General features: G+C 44.7%; 1 protein-coding gene across 2 annotated transcripts in view; it reads right to left on the reverse strand.

The window, feature by feature from the left end:
• Positions 1–10,418: 10,418 nt before the first annotated feature.
• The window catches only part of C4H12orf4 (chromosome 4 C12orf4 homolog), a 40,205-nt gene continuing 26,078 nt past the window's right edge, over positions 10,419–24,545 (reverse strand). For both annotated transcript variants that reach the window (XM_044940978.2, XM_025283052.3), the window contains exons 9-14: positions 24,055–24,183; positions 19,930–20,004; positions 15,559–15,761; positions 12,386–12,443; positions 11,618–11,685; positions 10,419–10,801 (exon numbers count right to left, since the gene is read on the reverse strand). In XM_044940978.2, coding sequence (XP_044796913.1) covers positions 10,709–10,801; positions 11,618–11,685; positions 12,386–12,443; positions 15,559–15,761; positions 19,930–20,004; positions 24,055–24,183 — 626 coding nt within the window. In that variant the 3' untranslated portion in view covers positions 10,419–10,708. The remainder of the gene's footprint in view (positions 10,802–11,617; positions 11,686–12,385; positions 12,444–15,558; positions 15,762–19,929; positions 20,005–24,054; positions 24,184–24,545) is intronic.

A 24,545-nucleotide genomic window follows, 5' to 3' on the forward strand; every position in this document is an offset into this window, starting at 1 on the left:
ACTAGCCAGGGGATGAGATCATGTGTCTTGTTCATCTTTATGCAATATTTCTATATTTTAAACAGTGTATGACACAAAAGACACACTCAATACATATTTATTTATTTAATTTCCTTCCATCTACCCACCACCCATCCATGTCCTGCCTCACCTCCCAAAAGATATTAAGATCCTCGTATTCAAATATGGCCTTGGCTTTTAACAATAAAATTAAATCTTATCTTTTTATAACTTTATAATTTATAAAGCATTCTCGCATTTTCTTTTTTTCTTGCCTGATTTTATGAATTTGAGAGGGAGAAAGCTAAATAAACAACTGAACCGTAAATCTCAAGGAACTAGAAAAAGAAGAGCAATGTAAGCCCAAAGTTAGTAGAAGTAACAAAATAACAAAGATCAGAGTAGAAATAATGAAATAGACACCAAAAAGACAATGAAAAAAGTTAATAAAGCTAAGAGATGTTTTTTTAAAAAGATAAGCAAAATAGATAAACCTTCAGTCAAACTTACCAAGAATAAAAGAGAGAAGACTCAGATAAAATTAGAAATGAAAGAGGAGACATTGTAACTAATGCCATACATATACAAAGAATCATAAATGACTACTACAAACAACTATATGGAGAAAAAAAAACCAGACAACTTATAAGAAATGGTAAAATCCTGGAAACATTAGTCTACCAAGACTAAATCATAAAGAAATAGAAAACCTGAACAGATCAATTACTAGTAAGGAGACTGAAGCCATAATCAAAAATCGCCCAACAGGGAGTTTGGGGTGGACATGTGCACGCTGCTATACTTAAAATGGATAATCAACAAGGACTTGCTACACAGTTTTTTAAATTTCAAACTATATTACAACACAGGCAATGGCAACCCACTCCAGTACTCTTGCCTGGAAAATCCCATGGATGGAGCGGCCTGGTAGGCTGCAGTCCATGGGGTCGCTAGGAGTCGGATACGACTGAGCGACTTCACTTTGACTTTTCACTTTCATGCACTGGAGAAGGAAATGGCAACCCACTCCAGTGTTCTTGCCTGGAGAATCCCAGGGATGGGAGCCTGGTGGACTGCCATCTATGGGATCGCACAGAGTTGGATACGACTGAAGTGACTTAGCAGCAGCAGCAGCATAGTACTCAGAAGAGTATAGTACTGGTATAAAAAAATGATCTAGAATAGAGAGCCCAGAAATAGATAGACCACACATCTATGGTCAATTAATTTATGACAAAGGAACCAAGAATATACAATGGGGGAAAGGACAGGGTCTTCAGTAAATGGTGTTGGGGAAACTGCACAGTTGCAAGCAAAAGAATAAAACTGCACCCTCATCTTAAACCACTCACAAAATTCAACTTGAAATGGATTAAAAACTCGAATGTTAAGATCTGAAACTGTAAAACTCCTAGAAGAAAACAGGGCATAAGCTCCATGACATTGATCCTGGCAATGATATTTTTGGATTTGACACCAAAAGAAAGGCAATGAAAGCAGAGATAAACAAGCGGGACTACTCCAAAGCAAAAAGCTGCTCAGAAAAGGAAACCATCAACCTTGGGCTTCCCTGGTGGCTCAGACAGTAAAGAATCCGCCTGCAGTGTTGGAGACCTGGGTTTGATCCCTGGGTTTGGAAGATCCCCTGGAGGAGGGGATGGCAACCCACTCCAGTATTCTTGCCTGGAGAATCCCATGGACAGAGGAGACTGGCAGGCTATAGTCAATGGGGTTGCAAAGAGTCAGACAGGACTTAGCGACTAAGCCCACAGCACAATTAAAAGGCAACTTATGGAATAGGAGAAAATATTTGCAAATCAGTTCAGTTCAGTTCAGTCGCTCAGTCATGTTCGACTCTTTGCGACCCCACGAATCATAGCACGCCAGGCCTCCCTGTCCATCACCAACTCCCTGACTTCACTCAAACTCATGTCCATCGAATCAGTGATGCCATCCAGCCATCTCATCCTCTCTCGTCTGCTTCTTCTCCTGCCTCCAATCCCTCCCAGCATCAGAGTCTTTTCCAATGAGTCAACTCTTCGCATGAGGGGGCCAAAGTACTGGAGTTTCAGCTTTAGCATCATTCCTTCCAAAGAAATTCCAGGGCTGATCTCCTTCAGAATGGACTGGTTGGATCTCCTTGCAGTCCAAGGGACTCTCAAGAGTCTTCTCCAACCCACAGTTCAAAAGCATCAATTCTTCGGTGCTCAGCTTTCCTCACAGTCCAACTCTCACATCCATACATGACCACTGGAAAAACCATAGCCTTGACTAGATGGACCTTTGTTGGCAAAGTAACGTCTCTGCTTTTTAATATGCTGTCTAGGTTGGTCATAACTTTCCTTCCAAGGAGTAAGCGTCTTTTAATTTCATGGCTGCAGTCACCTGCAGTGATTTTGGAGCCCCCAAAAATAAAGTCTGCCACTGTTTCCACTGTCTCCCCATCTATTTCCCATGAAGTGATGGGACCAGATGTCATGATCTTTGTTTTCTGAATGTTGAGCTTTAAGCCAACGTTTTCACTCTCTTCTTTCACTTTCATCAAGAGGCTTTTTAGTTCTTCTTCACTTTCTGCCATAAGGGTGGTGTCATCTGTATATCAGAGGTTATTGATATTTCTCCCGGCAATCTTGATTCCAGCTTGTGCTTCATCCAGCCCAGCTGTTTCTCATGATGTACTCTGCATATAAGTTAAATAAGCAGGGTGACAACATACAGCCTTGACATCCTCCTTTTCCTATTTGGAACTAGTCTGTTGTTCCATGTCCAGTTCTAACTGTTGCTTCCTGACCTGCATATAGGGTTTCTCAAGAGGCAGGTCAGGTGGTTTGGTATTCCCATCTCTTTCAGGATTTTCCACAATTTATTGTGATCCACATAGTCAAAGGCTTTGGCATAGTCAATACTGGACTATAAGCCTATATAATTCAGAGTATTCAAAAATAATATACAGCAGCTGAAATGAAGGAAGTAGCTCTATTTGTATCAATAGGGCTGAATCTCAAAAGCATCGTACTGAGTTTTAAAAAAGTGAGTTGTTAGGATTTCTCTGGTGGTCCAGTGGTTAAAGACTCCACACTCCCAATGCAGGGGATTCCCTGGTGGCTCAGAGGGTAGAGTCTGCCTGCAATGCAGGAGACCTGAGTTCAATCCCTGGGTCAGGAAGATCCCCTGGAGGAGGAACCTGGAGGGCTACAGTCCATGGGGTCGCAAAGAGTTGGGTATGACTGAGTGACTTCACTTTCACTTTCTCAATGCAGGGAGCCTAGGTTCCATCTCTCCTATGGAAACCAGATCCCACATGCCACAGCTAAGAGTTCACATGCCATAACTAAAGATCTCGCATGTTGCAACTAAGACCCAGAACAGCCAAATAAAAAATAATTTTGTAAAAGCAAGCTGTTGAATGATACTCAGAAGATAATGTTTTCCTTATGAAAGCTTTTGCACATCTTGATATGACACATTTTATGGATACACTATATAGAGATGGATATACACTCTACAGACATGCCTTAAAACTATAAATAAGCCCATGAGAAGGAAGAACATCGAAATCAAGACGGCAATCACTACTTGGGAGAGACGGATATACTGGCAGCACAAATAGACTCCGTGTTTCTTCCCATCCTGCATCCGTGCTTTTTGCTATGTAACTTTAGGAACACTTCTCATCAAGAAGTGAACCTATTCCCTCACTCCCAGAAGATACAATGGGTTTGCAAATTGCTTTAACCCACAGCATGTAGTACAAGTGACACGTGTCATTTCTGAATCGAGGCCTCAGAAGCATTGCACGATTCCACTGTCTATTCTAACCAACCTGCTTCCGCAGGTAAGCAAGTCTGGGCCAGCCTCCTGTAGGAGGAGACCCAGTGAAGAACCATCCAGGTGTCCCAGCTGAGGTCAGTTTATTCCAGCATGCAGCCAGCCGACCTCCAAACACCCGAGAGAGATGATGATCTTCAGAGCTGCCCACCTGACCTCTGAGGCCTGTCTGAAAACTCATGAAAGAGCCCAGATAAGACCAGAGCAACTGAGGTGACCAAGGAGCTATAAGGAGTCAGAAGGCTTATTGTCTCAGCCACTAAGTGTCCGGATGGTTTGTTACTGAGAAGTAGCCGATATAAAGGGAGAGTATGGAATGGGGGAGGAGCAGAAGGGACAAGCGTTCAATTGTATTGCTCATGTTTCATGTCTTAAAAAAAGAGACCTGGGACTTCCCTGATGGTCCAGTGGTGAAGAATCCACCTTGCAATGCAGAGGATGCTGGTTCCATCCCTGATCAAGGAACTAAGATCCCACGTGCCGCAGGACAGCTAAGCCCACACACCATAATGAGAGAGTCTGTGCGCCCCCAGCGAGGAGCCCAGTCCTGCAACTAGGACCTGATGCAGCCAAATGAATTTTTTAAAAAAACACAGAGACCTGAAGCAAACATAGCAAAATGTTACGATTTCCCATACACAGGGAGTAGAAAAATGAGGACTGGCTATCTAATTCTCCTAACGCTCCTAACTGTATGCTTCAAGTATTTCACATTAAAAGAAAACTTACACAGAAGAGTAAATATCCAGTGTGCTACGCCAGACAAGATGGCCAAGATGATTTTTTAGAAAGCATTTTTTTATTATTTTGACTGCACCACCCAGCACGTGGGATCCTAGTTTCCTGATCAGGGATCAAACCTGTGACCCCTGCATTGGAAGCCTGGAGTCTTAACCACTGGACCACCAGGGAGGCCCTGGCCAAGATGATTTAAAAGAGAGGAACAAAAAGAAGCAGCTTCCCTCTCGCCTCCTCCCTACTTCACTGGCACCACACACACAGAGCAGAGCAAGTGGGCCAGGGATGGTAGAGTTCCTATCCTCTTCTCTCATCCCCGGGACGTCTTCCCTAACCTCCTGGCACTGGATCCCTTGCCAGCTTTTAATCCTCCAGCCTTAGTGAGTCATCCGTGAGACAGCACACATCTGATCAACTCTCAGACAGGAGATCCTCAGAGATGAGCCAGGGAGCATCACAGGGGTGAATTCTATACGGCTGCTTTGGGGGCAGCGGACCTCAAACCTCATAACTACTTCATACTATTGTTATGTTCAAAATCCAGGTTCACCCGATAAAAATGTGAGTCCTTCCTGCCGCACTCAAATACGGGGTTAGTCACCTCCCCTGTGACTTCCTCCTGACACTCTAACCTGCCCCGTCCTTTGTGTCTGAAGTTGCTGCCACTCCTGGCAAAGGTGGCAGGGTGTGTCTGCCAGGAGACTCGCGCTGGCCCATCGAGAGAGACGAGGGCTCCCAGGGGATATGCACTTCATGCCAGAGAGAGCCAGGGCCAAGCTGGCTGCTCTCGAGGGGCTCAGCATCCCTCTCGGCCCGATGCATTGCTCTTGTGTCTCTTCTGATGTCCAAGCCCACTGGGGGCACCGTGTCCACAGGCCACTGTGTGCACAGCATTCTGTGCTGACTGTGTAAACACCTTCCTGCATGCATGCTGGTCCTGCAAGTTACTCTGAATGCTTGTCCCGACTCCACTGGACTGCACGCTGCCCGGGGACACAGTGTGCTTACCATCCAGTGAAAGGAAAGAAGGAAAAGAGGAGAAAGGTCAGACAGGAAGGAAGAAAGGGAGAAAGGCGAGGCAGCAGGAAGGAAGGATAATAGCAGCGTGTATTTATAGAATGACGATACACCAGGTCGTGTGCACTTTCTTATTTAGTCCTCCAACTACTCGGTGAGGTAGACACTATTATTAATTTTTCCTAGCTTACAGATGAGGAAACATCCTTCCGAGGGTTGGGTAACACACCCGGTGGAACAAGCCACGGAGACTGAATCGTGGAGGCAGTCTGTGAACAAGATTTGTTTAACTGTGTTCCCATCTCTGACGCCAGACTGTCCAGCTGTGTTCCCATCTCTGCTGCTAGACTGTCGTGTTGGGTAGTTTTGAGCACAGAGGAGCAGATAACGGGGAACCAGGACGTGACTCTAAAGAAAGAAAAAGGGAGAGGAGAGAAGGTAGAAGAGAACATAGATGAAAGGGGAGATCTATACACACAGCTCTCACACTGGACCTGCGACAGCGTGGTTTCTGCTTCATTCCTCGACATCTCCAGAAAGGAAGCATGTGCTTCCCGGTGATGTGTTCCAGGTTTCATTCTCCACGTGCCAAAGGCATCCACAGAGAGCCCATTCTGCCCGCCTGCCTGTGAGAGAAGACGGGTAGACAGCTGACTCTGGGGCTGTACCCCAAGTCAGCAAGTTCTGGACCACTGCTCGGGGCGGGGAGTTGGGGGAATACAAGGCTCTCACGACATTCTCATCAGCCAATCAATACATAACCTTTCTTATGTTCGTTTCTGTTTAAAGACACCTGATTTTAATAAATTGTTGACTCATTATGTACCGTGAACTCAGGACCAGCAGCACCATAACTGATGCCTGGGCGGAGCTTGTGCACAGACCTGTATTTCCCCATAAGGCACATCACAGCCTTCTAGCAGTGAGGAATCTTAGAAGATCCTTGCCTGTAAAACCATCAACAAGACGGTCAAAAACGTGGCAGGAAATAGACTGTGTAAAGGACACTTTGTTATGTTGGTGGAGCTGAAATCAGAAGGCAGAGGGTCACCCTGCTCTTCTCGGCTGGGAGTGTACTTGTCTGCTGACTCAGTTTTCCACCGTTCTGCATGTGTGTGTGCACATACGATGCCCAAAGTGGTTGCAAAGGCCTCCCATTTCATCCTGAGGGTCAGTTACAACATCCAAGCAACTTGGAATTGATGAGACTATTGCTTTTGCTCAGTGGCTAAGTTGTGTCTGACTCTTTGCAACGTCACAAACTGCAGCATGCCAGGCTTCCCTGTCCTTCACTATCTCTTGGAGTTTGCTCAAACTCACGTCCATTGAGTTGGTGATGCCATCCAACCATCTCATCCTCTGTCAGCCCCTTCTTCTCTGGCCCTCAATATTTCCCAGCATCAGGGTCTTTTCCAGGGAGTCGTTTCATGAATCACATGGCCAAAGTATTGGAGTTTCAGCTTCAGCATCAGTCTTTCCAATGAATACTCAGGGTTGATTCCCTTTAGGGTTGACTAGTTTGATTTCCTTGCTGTTCAAGAGACTCTCAAGGGTCTTTCCAGTACCACAATTTGAAAGCGTCAATTCTACGGTGCTCAGCCTTCTTCATGATGGATGCCTGATTACTTCTGGGGTTACAAATAAATGCTAGCAAGCAAGAGAATCTGCAAATATAGAGGCCACGATGAATGAAGATTCACTGCAGGTAGTATTAAGATCGACCAGTTCTCAGACTTGGACATTCCAGGAACTTGGCCCTCCTCTGGGAAAACAGGAAAGGAACAGAGACCTGGGGGGCATGGCAGTAACTGCAGGTATATGTGTAAGAGGGCATCACATACTTGTCCGGCAGGGACCCTCAGAGGCCTGCCATCCATGCTGGGATTTAGCCAGGATTCTGTTCTGGTCATTAGAGGTGGTCAGCAGCGCAGATCCTAGAACAGCCTACCAAGTCTTCTCACTTGAATCAAATAGCTCCTTGAATCCATTGTCTTTGTATAGCCTTCTGGAGGCTGGATCTTGCTCAGCCCTGTGCCTGTGTGGAAGAAACTCTGTGCAAACACAGGCTGTGAATTGAATGAGGCTAGGCCGGATCTGACCCCACACTGTCTTATCCCTCCCCTTCCTTTGTAATGTACCCTCGAGGAAATATTTCTAAGTTTGAGGTTCCTCGAATTGGTAGTCCTTAAAGGTTTCTTAATGATGTCACTGAGCTACTGAAAAAAATCTTCCCCAAGATACATTTCACCGGGACAAGACTTCACAGTGAACAGAAAATGGCAAGGATGTTTCTGATTTTGTGAACTTGCCAGGAATGACAGTGAGCATATGCCATGATGCTGCGTACCGCTTGCTGATACCCATTCAATTTCACCTAAATGGGAAAACTCAATCCTGAAGGAAATCAACCCTGAATATTCATTGGAAGGACTGAAGCTGAAGCTGAAGCTCCAATACTTTGGCCACCTGAGGCGAAGAGCTGACTCACAGGAAAAGACTCTGAAGCTGGGAAAGACTGAGAGTGGGAGAGGGGGACGACAGAGGATGAGATGGTTGGATGGCATCATTGACTCAATGCCTGTGAGTTTGAACAAACCCTGGGAGATAATGAAGGACAGAGAAGCCTGGCTGAGTCCGTGGGGTCGCAAAGAGTTGGACATGACTGAGCAAATGAAGAACAGCAGCAACAGGAGATATTCTTTACCTAAAAACAACAGGCCCGAGGAGCCACCCTCTCCGCTCTGCTCGTTCTTTCAGCACAGCTCAGCTGATTCTTCTGAGGGCCTCTGAAACAGGCCTCTTTCCATGAATTCATCTTTCCTTTGTGGAACGTTTTTTTCCTCCTCGTGAGACTCAGCCAGGATCCAACTGCAGTGGCACAGACGGCATGTGCTTTGCCAGATCAGCTCAGCCAGCGCCCAGGCAACCTAAGCTGCGTTTCCCTTCAAATTCCTCTTCATGCCTTTCCCCCACTCCAGCCACACTGCCATGCTGCTGAACAGCTGGGGCCACCCTTCCCCATTGCAGCGAGCTTACAGCCTTGCTGGGTTTTGAGTACATAAGTGGGGGCAGGGGAGGAGAGGGCAGTAGGGACCAGAGACCTCAGGCTCAGCACCTGCCTCATCTCCAGGGCGTGCTTTTAAAGCCTTGAGGACCTCCTCATCTGTCCTCGGGATCCTTAACTGTACACATTGAGAACCTGAAGCTCACTGAGATGGTCTTCGCCACTGCCCTGCGGTCTGCGCCGAGGCCCGGGGTCTGCACAGCACCCCTGAAGGCCCTTGCAGGCAGTTTGCTTCTCCCAGCTTCCTGGTGGTGCTGCTCCACCTCCCTTCACTCCACCCCTGCTCCCGGTGGGCCTCATACGGTGGGCGCTCTTCCTCTCCTCAGCCTGCCAAGCTGCTGCCTCCTCATCATTCATGGAGTGTCTGAAACCACTTCCATCCGAGAAGCTTCCAAGAACACGCCGGGTACAGTCTTAATCTTATCCGTCTCAGTCCAAACACAACCCCACAGACTCCCTCATCTACTACGCTGCACTAAAATCCCTACCATTTGGTACTTTTAACTACACACGTGTGACCAGCTTAGTGTTTGGTGTGTCTTTGTAAGAATGGAACTCTGCTCAATGTTATGTGGCAGGCTGGATGGGAGGGGAGTTTGGGGGAGAACGGATACATGTGTATGTATGGCTGAGTCACTCTGCGATCCACCTGAAACTACCACAACATTGCTAATCCGCTACACCCCAATACAAACTATAAAGTTAAAAAAATGGTAGGTAGCATCATTGCTCGATCTTTCCAATTTCGGTTGCTGTCTAGTGGCTAAGTCCTGTCTGACTCTTTGCGACCTTGTGGACTGTATGGACTGCAGCCTATCATAGAAGCTTGCATCTGCTAATCCCAGACAATTTATTGAATAGGCATAAATTTTAACTTTTTTTTTTGAGGCAGACCATTTTTACAGTCTTTATTGAATCTGCTAATATTGCTTCTGTTTTATGTTTTGGTTTTTTTGACCACGAGGCACGGGGGATCTTTGCGTCTGACCAGGGAGCGAACCCATACACCTTAGACTGGAAGGCGAAATCTTAACCACTGGACCCCCGAGAAGTCCTGGCATGAATGCTGACGCCTTTTACTGATCACACTACACCCACCTCCAACGCGACCTGCCACAGTACGAACCCCAGCAGTCCCTGACCCCGTACCAGCACACCCCATTTTCTACCTACCTTGCTGTGTTAGAATCAGTCGCAATGGTAGCATTCGTGCTTGGAAGACAATCTCTTGCTCCAAGGGCAGAACACCTACCTTCTTCTTGGGGGGACTGTCAGGCTCTTTGGAAAAGGGTTTGTAAAGTGTTAGTGAGTCATGGACCCAGCCTGGAGTGGTGTTCTCTTCGGGGCTGTTGTTGGACAGTTGCTGCCTTGAGTAGAAGATCAAGACACATTCTGTGTTAAGAGAAAGCACTGTCTCTGCCAAATGCGTTTCTTTAAGTGATTATGTGTAGGCGTACCAATAAGAGTGCTTTTTGTTTCTTGCGGCTTCCCAGATGGCCCCGGTGGTAAAGAACCTGCCTGTCAATGCAGGAGACGTAAGAGACGCACGTTCAGTCCCTGGGTGGGGAAGATTCCCTGGAGGAGGGCATGGTAACCAACTCCAGTATTCTTGCCTGGAGCTTTCTAGCCCATCAGGCTCTGCTGTCCATGGGATCACATGGAGTAAGACACTCATTGACTCAGCCTTATACCTGGATATGATTCAAACTTTTGGAAAGTCAAGTATTTCCATGAAATTGTAGTGAATAATCTCCTACATCAAATGCCCATGTGTGAAACAGACAAAGTTTTAACTCACTAATATTCACAGATAGGACAGTAGGGAAACAGTAGGGAAAAAAAAAAAAAAACAAGACTCTTTTTTTTCCCCCATAAACAGAGCTTAAGAATGAATGTATAAGTAAGGGGCTGATCACCAGTCTGTACAACATACGGGTTTTTGGAATGTTTAGCAGGCGTTTATCATGGTTGGATTTGTGCCTTGGGTGGCAAGTTCTCTTTCTGGGCATCTTTTCTTGACAGGATCCCAGCATCTTCTTCAGTGTGTCGGTGTGTGGGGGCTCAGTGCTTGGAGGTCAAGGTCAATGTCGATGACACCCGGAAGATCTGGGGAAGCATGTTACTAAGTTGGTAAAACATCTCTTCAGAAATGCTCTGTAAGAGGTAACAAAAAAAAAAAAAGAGAAGAGTTTGCATTTGTTAAACTATCAGTGATTTTTAAAAAATGTTTTAAGTGTTTTAAAATATGGAAGTAATGCAAGTAGTTCTGGACATGAGGTGGAACGTGAGAACCTCATCTTTGGGAAATGATTCCACGCGTGGCTCTGGGCAGGGGCGTGTCTCTGAGAACCCACGTGTCTGTCAAGCAGTAAGCCTGATTACCAGAAAAAGCCCTCGATAACACTAGTGTAATCAGAGATAAAGTACCACTCGTTGTGCTGAATTCTACACAGAAGACAGAATCGTTTCCTGCTCACGTCCTCCTTTATGAACTCTTTAGACTCTATATAACATAAATGTGGGGGAAAAACGGAAAGAGGAGTCAAGTTCGGCTTTGGGTTAAATCAAAGAACCCTCGAGTGGTAGATGCTAACATCTTCAACAGTAAACGGAGTGCCCTGACGGCTCCAAACACTTCTCCCCCTAAAACACAGAAAGCTGTGAGCATTTTGTCACGTAGCGATGAGCTGAGGGCGGGGCTTCCCTCCCCACTGTTTCCCTACTGTCCTCTCGGTGAATATTAGTGAGTTAGTACTTTCTCAGTGGGTAGCCACTCCAATATTCTTGCCTGGAGACTCCCAGGGACAGAGGATCCTGGCGGGCTGCAGTTCATGGGGTCGTGAATAGTTGAACACGACTGAGAGACTAAACGACAACGAAGATACTGCAGGCAGGGCAGAGTGCCTGGCCCCGTCTGTAAGGAATACTATAGCAGAGCTGGACTGGGTGAGATCTACTCAGGTCACACACCTGTGGCACCAGAAACTGCACTGTCCTAGAAATCCCTCCGTCCCACGAGGCCATTTCCATCATGAAACCTGGAACAGAGCAACAGATGTGGCTGAATGATGAGCTCTGGTTCAAGCCCACCTGTCCTTTACTGAAAGTAAACTGGACGTTTACAGTCAGGCTACCCGTCTCCACGTTTTAGGTGCCTGCTTCCCTGTGGGAGAGGCAAGCCTGAGGGCCAGACACACTTCTGTAATCCTTAATTCTCCACACCAGCACGGTTTCCCACAGTGCTGTCAAAACACCTGGAATGATCGTTTCTCGAGTTCTATTTTGTCTCCACACAACGAAGCCAAAACAAGTCATTAAAGATTCCTTAAATATGTGGTTCTATTTTCTCTTCGGGAAAATGAAAGGTAGCTGAGAGTAAGTTCTATCAATGTTCAAATATTGTTGCATTTCAAGAGGGCTGGAGACGCCCCTGGTGGCCTAATGGTTAGGACTGGGTGCTTTTCACTGATGCGGCCCAGGTTCAAGCCTTGGTCGGGGAACTGATCTTACAAACTGCATAGCATGACCCGAAACAAACAGAAAAGAGGGCTGGAGATTTTGTTTTGTGATTGGAAAAGGTTAAAAAATCCATTATGAAGGATTTGCTCATTAAATCATATAACTGGGGCACCAGGCGACCACAGGAACATCCACGTTCTTTCACCTGGTTTGCTCAACTGTCAAGATTTTCGAGGAAGAAAACAGGTCCTTGTTGTTAAACATAAGGTTGTATCTTACCTTTGACACACTTAAACACAAGTTCTGCTCTCCTTAAGCACCATGGTATAGTCATTTCCTAAAAACAGAAACAAAATAAATCATGTTTTTGATAGGATTTTGCAGGAAAAAGACACCTAACTAACCTGTGCTTTTCAAAGTGAAAACGGCGGCTACCCTTGTGGAGGGAACAGTGGAGAGGATGCGGGTTAAGCGGCTGGACGAGGCTCCTGGGGTGCTGGCTGGTGATCTTCTGCTTCATCACCTGGGCGCTGCTGACGTCGGTGGTCAGTCGGGGAACGTGCGAGCCGTGTTTCTGTGTGCTTTTCCCGAGGTGTATTATACGCTGCTGCTGCTGCTGCTGCTAAGTCGCTTCAGTCGTGTCCGACTCTTTGCGACCCCATAGACGGCAGCCCACCAGGCCGCCCCGTCCCTGGGATTCTCCAGGCAAGAACACTGGAGTGGGTTGCCATTTCCCTCTCCAATACATGAAAGTGAAAAGTGAGAGTGAAGTCGCTCAGTCGTGTCCGACTTTAAGCGACCCCATGGACTGCAGCCTACCAGGCTCCTCCGTCCATGGGATTTTCCAGGCAAGAGTACTGGAGTGGGGTGCCATTGCCTTCTCTGGTATTATACGCTAAGAAAGATTAAAAGGGCTTCCCGGATGGCTCAGTGGTGAAGAATCCGCCTGCCAATGCAGGAGACGTGGGTTTTCGATCCCTGGGTTAGGAAGATCCCCTGGAGAAAGAAATGGCAACCCATTCCAGTATTCTTGCCTGGAAAACCCCACGGACAGAGGAGCCTGGTGGGCTACAGTATAGGGGGTCGCAAAAGAGTCGGACATGGCTGACTGACTAAACAACAACGGAAAGTTAAAAACAAAGAACAACATCTGCGTCTACCACAACCACGACAACTAAAACCTGGTGAGTCCCAAACGAGTCAACAAGTTCACAGCACGGACAAGAGGAAAAGCCAGGAACTCAGGGTTCGTGGCCTGCAGGTTCACTCCCCGTATGGCAGGTTAGACTGATTCCAGGATGACACTGTCTTCAGGTCGCAAAGGTCTACAGGGATAGAACTGCTAAGAGTAGGATGTCTTCCTTCCGGCTGACGGATTATTTTTTCCTTTTTTTTTTTTAAATTGCAATTCATTTTATCAACCCCAGGCCGGGACCATTTCCGACAGCGGTGGCACCTCACGCGCTGCAGCGTGGGCCTGAGTGTGGCAAGTCTGTCTGTCACAGGAAGAAAACAAGAGACAAAATGCTGTGGGACCCTTTGGTGAAAGCTAAGACAAACACCACCTCTATATCCTGGGCAGTGTTGTCTGAGTTTGCAGGATAGACTCTGTGACCTGAATGGATGTTTAAATACAACCGATGGGAGGAGTGTGGCTTGATATACTCCTGTGAATTAAAACGGGACTCTGGATGCAGGCTTAATGTTCTGCAGCTGGCCGTCCCGATTTAAAACATGAAACTTTTGTGACATTGTGGGAGAGGGCACACTGCTAGTGTCAGATGTCTGGGAGTGAGGCCGAACCTGGTGACTTTTGGAAATGCTGCCTTTGAGGTCATTTCCCACCTACATAGAACCATTTTTATAAACTGGTTAACCAGGAGTCCAGCTGCAGGCATGTCTGGATACTTTCATGGGGCCGGACCTCGTCACAAACTTTCTTTGTTTCTCCCCAAAGACTCTGCTATAGATGGGCTGGTCTGTGATGAGAAGGATGGCTACAAGTTCCTGGTGGGACTGAGACTTTATAAAGCGACAGTGGAAGGAAAGGAAACAACAAAACACGTTGGTCAGTCACTCCTGCTGCCGAATTGGGTATGACTGAGGCTGAGAACACTGACGCACCGCTCATTAAATGAGTCAGAGCTCTCTTAATCAAAACGGTGTGTGTCTGGTGAAAACACACATGGATGGTCAGTGGGAAATCATCTAAACCACCCTGTCTTACATGGACTCGAGCTGTGTGTGTGTTTATACAGAGAACTGTGTTTAAAGTGAGGCCTCCTGAATACGATGAGTCTAAGCGGGGACTCGGTCACTCTGAAAAGTACAACATAAAATCTTCTGCACCACTTCTTTACGGTAAGAGGGTTTACACACATCTGCTACTCCGGTAAATAACTTTTAATAATCAAGGAGTGAACGCCCTTCCTTTCACAATCTGTCCTTGCCGGCTAGCCATTTTGCTTTTTAAAGAATGCCACTCAAAACCAGCAGCACCGTGCTGCTGATACAGGTCCTTCACCCCGTTGGCCACGGGCTCTCCCAGAAGGACCAGCCGGCACCTGTCTGCTTGGAGGCTGTTTCACTCCTCCAGACTCTCTAACTAAAGTTGGATCTAACCTCTGTATAACTAAAGTTGGATCTAACCTCTGTATTATGTCCACAACTTAGCCCCTCTAACTAGCTTTCATGGAGGGGAGGGAAGAAAGCATGAGAGAAAGCAGTTATGGGAAGAGAGTTTTTTTTTTAATTTAAAAGCGTAAAATACAGTCCATAGCAAAAGGAGCGAACGATTGTGCCACCTTTTAGTTGTAGAAGCCGCCAGTATGTGCTTTATAGCAACAGTGTCCTTGAGAACCTGGTGAAAGGAGGCTGGCTTCTTCCTGCCAACAAGCAAGCTTCTCTTTCTATTGCCTGTCAGTGCCTACTCAGAGTGCTAAGTAATTTTAACGGTAGTCTGCTGCTGCTGCTGCTGCTAAGTCGCTTCAGTTGTGTCTGACTTTGCGATCCCATGGACTGCTGCCTACCAGGCTCCCCCGTCCCTGGGATTCTCCAGGCAAGAACACTGGAGCGGGTTGCCATTTCCTTCTCCAATGCATGAAAGTGAAAAGCGAAAGGGAAGTCGCTCAGTCGTGTCCGACTCTTAGCGACCCCGTGGACTGCTGCCTACCAGGTCCATGGGATTTTCCAGGCAGGAGTACTGGAGTGGGGTGCCACTGCCTTCTCCAATGCATGAAAGTGAAAAGTGAAAGGGAAGTCGCTCAGTCGTGTCTGACTCTTAGCGACCGCATGGACCACAGCCCACCTGGCTCCTCCATCCACGGGATTTTCCAGGCAGGAGTCCTGGAGCGGGGTGCCATTGCCTTCTCCACAAATGTAAAGCGGATGATGCTTATTCTACAGTGTTGCCACATTCTCAGAAAACGCCGGCACTTTTCCCACCTGCTTACCTCTGACATATCGTGCACCAGCAGGAGGGGAATGCTGACGGTCGTGATGTCGTGGGTACAGCAAACCTTGAGAATGTTTCGGAGCCCCATAATGGCAGGGTCCCGAGCAGTGATGTTTCCCGATTTCACGTTGTCATCCACACAAAGGTGGAAAGCGACGTGTATTTCTGAGAGGTTAGAGTGCCGCGTGATGTAAAATTCTCCTGTGAACAGCAGATAACAATCGTGACTTTCAGAAACACAAAGCGTGTTCACTAGTGGGCTTCAGAGACAACTGTGACAGGCAGCCAACGTGCTGAACCAGCAGAGGAGTTTATCAGGGGCCTGTGTGGAACTCGGGAAGCAAACAGGATTAGCGCTACTTAACTCTTGGAAAGAAGGTGATGGAAAAGAGAGGTGACGGCCGAATTCATCTTCGGTTCATAAATTGGTATGAAGAGACCACCAAGCAGTACATAAATCAAATGAGTGCCCATCATCGCAGTTTTGATGTAAATGCTCAAAGCGCCCTAATTCACTCAAAATTAACATGTCAAGACAGGCTACTTGCAGATCTGTCTTCCCCACACCCTGCACCTGCTCTTCTCCATCTCAATTTAGGGGCCAAATTTCCTTCCGTTAGCTGCAAAGACAGAAACACACGAGTTGGCCTTCATTACTCTCTTTTTCTCATGACATCCTCCCCAATCCAATTCACCACCAACTATTTTCAGTGTTGTTGTTCAGTCGCTAAGTTGTATCCAACTCTTTGAGACCCCATGGACTGTAGCACAACAGGCTTCCCTGCCTTCCACTATCCCCTGGAATTTGCTCAAACTCACATCCATTGAGTCCGTGATGCTATCTCATCCTCTGCCACCCCCTTATCCTTTTGCCTTCAATCTTTCCCAGCATCAGGGGCTTTTTCCAGTGAGTTGGCTCTTCACATCAGGTGTCCAAAGTACTGGAGCTTCAGCATCAGTCCTTCCAATGAAAATTCAGGGTTCATTTCCATTAAGATTGACTGGTTTGATCTCCTTGCTTTCTAAGGGACTCTCAAGAGTCCAGCACCACAATTTGAAAGCATCAATTCTTTGGTGCTCAGCCTTCTTCATGGTCCAACTCTCACATCTGTACATGACTACTGGAAAAATCATAGCTTTATCTATATGGGCCTTTGTCAGCAGGGTGATGTCTCTGCTTTTTAATTCGCTGTCTAGGTTTGTCATAGCTTTCCTTCCAAGGAGTAAGTGTCTTATTTCATGGCTGTAGTCACTGCCCATAGTGATTGGGAGGCCAAGAAAATAAAATCTGTCACTGCTTCCATTTTTTCTCCTTCTATTTGCCATGAAGTGATCTATAACAAACATCTCAACTATCTCAAGTCTGAGCACTCCATTTTTATTGCTATCACCCTAGTTCACAGTACCATCTTATCACCTAGGTTTCAGCAACAGCCTCTGAATTAACCTCTTTGTTCCCATTCTTGCCAACAGATCATATCCACATGTACAGATAGAATGATTTTAAGTATAGACCAGATTATATCACTCTCCCACTTAACATGGTCCAAAAGGCTCACATGACACTCAGGAAAAAAACCCAAACTCCATCCTCTTGTCTTACCCTTTCTCACCCCAGCCACATGGCCTTCCTTAAGGTCTTCACACACACAGGGCTTGTTCCTGATCCAGGGCTGCTTCCTGAGGGCCCTTCCCCCACGGCTGCTGTCCAGATGACTGCTTTTCACCAATCATGTCTCAGAGCGAAAGTCACCTCCTCCCAGAAGTCTTCCTTGATTGACCCATCTGATTGATGTAGGACTCCCTCACCCCTCACTTATTCTCTTTCACATTGTTCTATTTTCTCCTCAGCACTGAAATTCTTTTGTTATCTGTTTATGAGGTTATTTTAAAGAGAGTACCACTGTTTACATGCTGTGACTGTAAGGACTTTTGCCTCTCTCGTTTACCATGCTGTCTGTAGCTCATGAAACTACAGGACCTGGTACACAGAAGGTACTTGGTAAACTTTGGTTTGCTGAATGGTAATCAAATGTTTTCAACCAAAAGCTTATTTTATCCAGGCTTTCTACAATCACTCCATTTCCTAGGTAGCCATGCCAGCCATTGGCTTTTATATTCTGCAGTTTCTGTCAATGTAAATAAACAGAAAATATATAAAAATATGTTTTTATAAACACACCTGCCTCACTGGAAATTCTGAGATGTTCTTCGAGGAAAATCCTGCTGTTGTAAAACCTAGTCTTCCATCACTAACCCACATCCCCACAAAGTCCGCTCATCCTGGCCTCAAGGTCCTTATCTTAGGATTTTACTTTATATTTACTTATAAACACAGAGTATGTTTAAAGTACTTAACACACGTTGGCACAGTGTTTAACAATTTCCAGTTACAAGTATACATAAGCTGTGTCACTGATAGGCCCTAGTCAAAAGTCTGTTTTTTCTCTGACTTACGATATAAGAACTAGATAAGCAGTAAAAGAAATTAAAGAAAGGCCAGTGACAGGCCAAACTAGACAAAAGAAACGTTAAAAAAAAACTTGTTTGGCAAGAAGTGGTACGGCTGCCATTTCCCTGGCAGGCAACACGAGATGCAGACTGCTTATCAGAATCCAGGCAGGTCCCAGGAGGCCCCACCTTTCGAACTCTGGCTGATGGCTTAGGCGATGGGAGTCACCATGTTGAACCTGGGCCACGGCCAGCACAGGGGCTGCTGACTTACTTACTGCACAAGTCAGGTGTTCCTAATCCCCAAGCTGGCACTGCTTCATCTGACCTCAGACGACTTGTCCTGGGCCTTGTTTTACCCGTGAGGAATGTGGGGGTCTCGGCGCTGGCAGCGGTGATTGAAATAACAGAAGACGGTAGGAAAAGGGACCAGACTGGGTGTTAAGAAGATCTGGCATCTAGCACTGACTGGTTGAGTGATCTTGGGCAAATCAATTCAATTTACAGATCCTCTGTACTTCATGAATTAGATGGGAAAAATAACTCCTGACTGCTTTCCTTACAAAGCTGTTTTAAGAATTAAAGAAGCTGATGTTTAATTCTTAAGATGATACAAGCTACAAGTAATTAGATAATGATGAAGCAAACTCACTGGTTAAAAGAGACATAAATCAAACTCTTTCTCTGTAACTTGAAGTCTAGAAGCATTTTGTGATCTGGACCCTTCTAATCTCCTGTCTCCTTCCTGGGTAGGCTGGCAAGCTTTTTCCAAATGGAAACTCAGAAGCTACCAGCATAGCTCACTGAACCCTTACTCCGCCTTCTCTGATGCTGACTTATAGCACAGTCTCTTGATTTACTACTAATAGCCAGATACTCACCTACAGGCTTTTCCCAAGAAGGACCAAGAGGGAAAATGCACACAGCAGTAAAGAGTTAAGTTTAAAAAAATCAGACATCGGTACCTCCAGAACAGATAAGGGTGACACATTTTAAGAAAGCCACAAAATATAGATGATTTAAATTATGTACCTACGAAGAGAGATAAGATAAATCCTGTCTCAATGAAGGTATTTTTAGATGGAGAGGAGGACAGTTTCCTGCTCCACAAAGTGGAGAACCACCTCGTGGTGACATAATCCCCGCCACTTAGCATTATCCACCGGGGTGGGCTATCTGAGGTGGGCGTGCACTCGGAAGCCGACGACCACAAGCTAGCTGGCTGGGAGAGGAGTGAGCACCAGGATTACGTGGAATGTGGCCTTGGCGTCGAAAATCTGGGGAAGGAAATGGAGCCAGACAACCTTGGCTGTTTCAGCACCTGCGACGTGGTTGAAGAGACTTGACACAGTGTCTCCACACGGGCCTTCCTGTTGTGCCCTGTCACACAGACACTGCTGCAGGCCATCAGAGGGCATGGAACCTGGAAGAACATCAGGGGCCCGAACTTCCAGATGATAAGCAATATTCCCAAGAGTCATACAGGAGATTTAAAGAAAGGGAAGACAGGAACATTTACGGGGAGATGGCAATAAAAAAGATTCTAAATCAGATGACCTGTGTTCTTTCCACGTGTTCAATTATCTACATCTCTATCTACTGTTGTTTGTATGTCAGAAGAAAAATGATTTATTGGCTCATTTAAGAAACTAAGAAACAATGTGTGACGTAGCAAATAATAATAAAAACTTACGCAACGGCTTGAGGAATTTTTCTTGTACGCATCTGGGAAAACTCAGGGCTGGTATAAGAATAAGGATTTAGCTGCTGGACACTATGACAGTGTATCTACAGAGATACAAAGTTCTAAGGTGATACACTTGACAAACTGTATAATGTACACCAAAAGAACTTGTATTGAAATCTGTGATTTCAATGCATGTGATTATAAGAAAACTGCAAGTGAAATAATACTCACCAGGTAAAATATTTAAATAGTTTCTATCTGCAGTTTTAGTCTTATCATCACTTCCTCCATTTCGGCTTCCAGAATCTATTCATAAGATAATGCAACATGAGAGAATATAGTTAACGTATGAGAACACACTTCTGATGTCCCCCAAACAACCACAACCACAGCAAAAATTTACTAAGGATCTCTAGGTATCAGGTGGTCTGTGACATGCTTTATACGGATGGTCTATTAATTCTTACAAAACTCCTCTAACCAGAACACTCTACCCTTTTCATCTTATATGTGAGAACAGAGGCTTAGATGGGTTAACTCACTTAAGGAAGGAGGCACAGGTTAAGTGGCAGAACCAGGTCTGGAACCCACACACTCAGGTTCCAAATTCTGTGATCTTGACCACAAGAGACTTGCCAAGGCTCTGTTTTTCATTTGGGCAGTTCAGGGCACTAAGTTAACTACACATAAAATAACTTCATTAGGCAGTTGTGGGGTGGCCATCTTTATTTTTAGAATCTGAGTCACTGTTGAGGATATAACTTGTTCAGGATGACAGGCTAATGGTTAGTAGCACTGGGAATCATTTGATATTCAGCCCATCCTTGAAATCTGTCACTTCTTATCTGACACTATATACAATTTCTTCCAAATAGATACTTGAGATTCCATTTCAAATGGAGTCTTCTTCCCCCCCACCCCAGATATTCAATAGTTTTTCTTTCCTTTTAGAAGGCATGATATTACTTTGAAGGATACATGTTGGTAAAATAAAATATAGCACATTTGATTATTCATTATTATGGCTGAACACATTATTTTACATGTATACATATATTTTTAATAGAAGACACATCTGAATTTTATAAGAATCCTAAGAGAACTGAAAAATGCAGCATGAATATTATTAGATACCTATCTTTAAGAAACTATGTATCTATACAAATTAAATCTAAGACTATATTGCAATGGCTTTCAATATCAGAAAATCACTTGAAAACAGTCAGAACTTCAAATGAGTAAACTGAAACTACTAAGGGAGTATTATCGTTTTTAAAAAGTTCTGAATAAAAGTAACCTAGTGTTTTACCCACTGACTACTTTGAGTCATTGATTATAACACTGTACCTTGTAAACGCATATATTTTATAAACAGACTGAGGGAGGGAGAGACATAGAAGGCTCTGTGTTGCCAGAATCCACATTGAATGCAATAATGTGATTCTCATACAAACCCCTGAAATTGATAGGCACTGAATAAATGGCTGCTCACAGCACAGAAAACAAAAACACAGTAAATGAGGAGCCTCTAATTTTGTTCACGTGCAATCTGAAACTGACAAAATCCTTCCTAAGAAACAAAAAAAGAACAGTCTATAGCCCGCCCGCTTTCCGTGTTTTAAAGGTAATACCCTGTAACACTAAGAAGATGGCTATTTTTAAAAATGGGTATAAAATATGTACAAAAACGAAACTGCTTTTGGCTTATCATGAACCACAGAAACATAAAGATGCTGATATAAAAAACACAGTGAGAAGAATAACAGAGTATCTGAGAATAGACAGACTTGCGAATCAGGATGTAAATGTGCGTAACAAACGTGGGCACGCCTCAGAAAAGGAAGAGACGCAGAAAGCATTTTGGCAAAACTCTTCTATAACAACATGCGGGCTTCTCTAAGAAAGGAGTCTTTTATAAACCTACTTGTTTCACTGACTCACTTAAACCACAAAATAGCTGCCCGAACAAGAACAAAGTACTACCATGATGTACACACGGTGCCCTAACCGTATGTGGTTTAAAACTTTCCGTCCCCACACACTTTCTAACCTCACATAAATACACTCAGCACCCTCCGCCTTCTCCTAACCGTCGTGATCTCCGTCTTCATGCTTTTAGTCACTACTGAGAACAATAGCTGGATGTCTCCGATCACAACCGTGCCACTTTGAATGAGATGGGGGCAGGGGTTGGCAGAAGAATAAGAGGATGGACTGGAATTTGCCCGAAGGTCCTTGTTGGGGTGCGCTTCCAGGCTGATTTCCTAGACTCAGCCGGGGTCTGTTGTGAGTGACACGCATTGCCAGAGCAAAGCCACAGTTACCTATAGTGGAAATACAAACTGGTGGGGTCGCGGCGCAGAGTAACTGCTAACACTATCAGAAGTACAACTGCCTGTGCCCTTTAGCTCAGGAATGTCTTTTTAGGACTCTATTTCAGAGATACGCTCACTCATGCAAGATGATGTATGTGTAAGGTTATTCACACATTAAAATACTTAGAAGAAAAAACTCTGGAACAGATGAAATGCCCATTAACAGGGACGTGATCATTAAGGGGATATCCTGCAGTGGACCCTATCCAGCAGTAACAGGCTCTAAGGATGCTCTGTCTGTACAGATGTGGAAGGACGCCCAAGATAAACTATTTAGTGGAAAAAAAGCAGAGGACAAAAGAGTGTGCAGAGAAAGCTGCCATTTGCATGAAGCAGGAAAATCTGTAAATACACACAGACATGTGCTCACACACACATTCATAAACGCACGTCTGGAAGGTACACGAGACATGGCACTGGCTGCCCCAGGAGCAGGAAACTGGATGGCTGGTGGACAGAGTCACAGAGTCTCTCCCTGTACGCTCTTTTGCACAGTGTGAATTATGAATCTTGAGGTGATACTAGCGGTAAAGAACCCCTCCCAATGCAGGAGACATAGAAGACACGGTTTCCATCTCTGGATTGGGAAGATCCCCTGAAAGACGGCATGGCAACCCACTCTAGTATGCCTGCCTGGAGAACCCCACAGAGGAGCCTGACAGGCTATAGTCCATGGGGTCACAAAGAGTCAGACACGACTGAAGCGACTTAGCACGTACAAGGCTATCTTTACCTATTTCAGCAATGATTACAATTAAAAAAAATGTTTTTTTATATCTACTGAATAAACATGGACACTATTATGAATGCTAATCAAGTCGATTCTAGAGAACTGCCTTCTATCATCAGGAGAACATGAGGAATTCTTCAACATAGATAGGAGAGAGAATAAAGTCACCAAGCAAAGGTATAGCAGTGTCTCTGTTTACTATAAAAAACAAAACCTGTGAACCCAAAGCACCAGAAAACTCTAAGGGTTTCTCTGAAACACTGCAGCTGCAAAACAAACAAACAAGGCAGACAACCAAAGCACCAGAAGCAGATTTAAAGGTTTGACCAACTATTAAAAACGTGCCATATTTTATTTCTTGGGCAAGACATCAAGTTTCTATAAGAAATAATAAAACACTGGGTATGTACTCGAGTCGTATAAGAGCATGTATTGTAATTTTAAGCTTGTGATATACTATGAAATATCAGAAAAATAAGAAAAACAGACCTCATGTATATTCTTGAATGAATATTACCCTTATATATTTAGCTCCTAACTAAACAAACTTATGGCACCAATTTACTTTTTGGAGAGATTCCTTTCTAAACTTTCATTTTTCAATTACAGATAGCAGAATTACTCTGTAACTTGAGCTAGAGTATCTTCTTTTATGTCTCCCCTGTCTTCCCAAAGGTCTTCTTACACATAATTAAAAATAACTGAAGAAAGACACCATGAACTTTTCCCATAGCTTTTAAACCATCTTCCAGTAAATTTCCTATAAGGATGTTTAGATTGTGGATAAATATAGAAAAAGCAGGATATAGTTCTAAACATAGTAATTTTTAAAAAGAACAACCAAAACCAGTTCTTGTAACTGACTTCATGCTACCTAAGTGGATCAAAGATGGAACATATAAGAAGTGTATATTTTGGGCTGTTTACCCTATGATTTCAATGTTCTTTACAGTTCTAATTATATCCATTGTAGAGATACTTGAAGCAAAGGATCCCAACTTTCCACTGAGTGCCTACTTCAAGTCCAACTATAGAATCAAAATTTTAAAACAGTCTTTCTAAGGATCTTGAACAAAATCAGGAAGAAAAGAAAATTAAGAACAGAATTCAAGCTTCTAAAGACTCTGAAATTTGTTCTTAATTTCTTCCTTCCTACAACTTTCTCTATTTCAGGTGGCCAGGATGCTAAGAGAGTGCTTAGAGACAGAATATCCTCAAAGTGAAATTTTTTAAAATCTGAGTTTCACTGACCATGAGATTCTTTCAACTTGCTCCTGCGCTGGGTTCTCGCATAAAGTACGACCTGCTGGACAACCTCCAGCTGCTCTTCAATCCGGGGGAAATGAAAGTCAGTGCATTCTTGGCAAACCGTGGCGAAATCTAAGGGACCCAACATAGTTAACGAACTTGCAAAGGTGAAGTATCAGATCTTTAGTGTTTACTTACAGAGAGGTCCATCAGGAATGGAACACAGTATTCCCAAGGACGGCAGCTCTTACTTGTCCTCTCTATGATTATGTCTTAGTAAGTTAAGGGACAACAATTTGGTTCTGATCAGAAACTCACTCTCTCGGTGGCTCAAAAGAATACATAATTAATAGCCAAGGAAATTTTAATAAAAGTCCAAACCTTCTTTAAATAGTAGATACTTTGATCATAATCTAGTTCCCAAAAGTGCTAAAAAAAATCAGGTTCTTACACTTATGATAGAAAATAAAATATTCAAGCGTCTTAAAAGTAGT

This window comes from Bubalus bubalis, chromosome 4 (assembly GCF_019923935.1).
Source record: "Bubalus bubalis isolate 160015118507 breed Murrah chromosome 4, NDDB_SH_1, whole genome shotgun sequence".
Classification (NCBI taxonomy): Eukaryota; Metazoa; Chordata; class Mammalia; order Artiodactyla; family Bovidae; genus Bubalus; species Bubalus bubalis.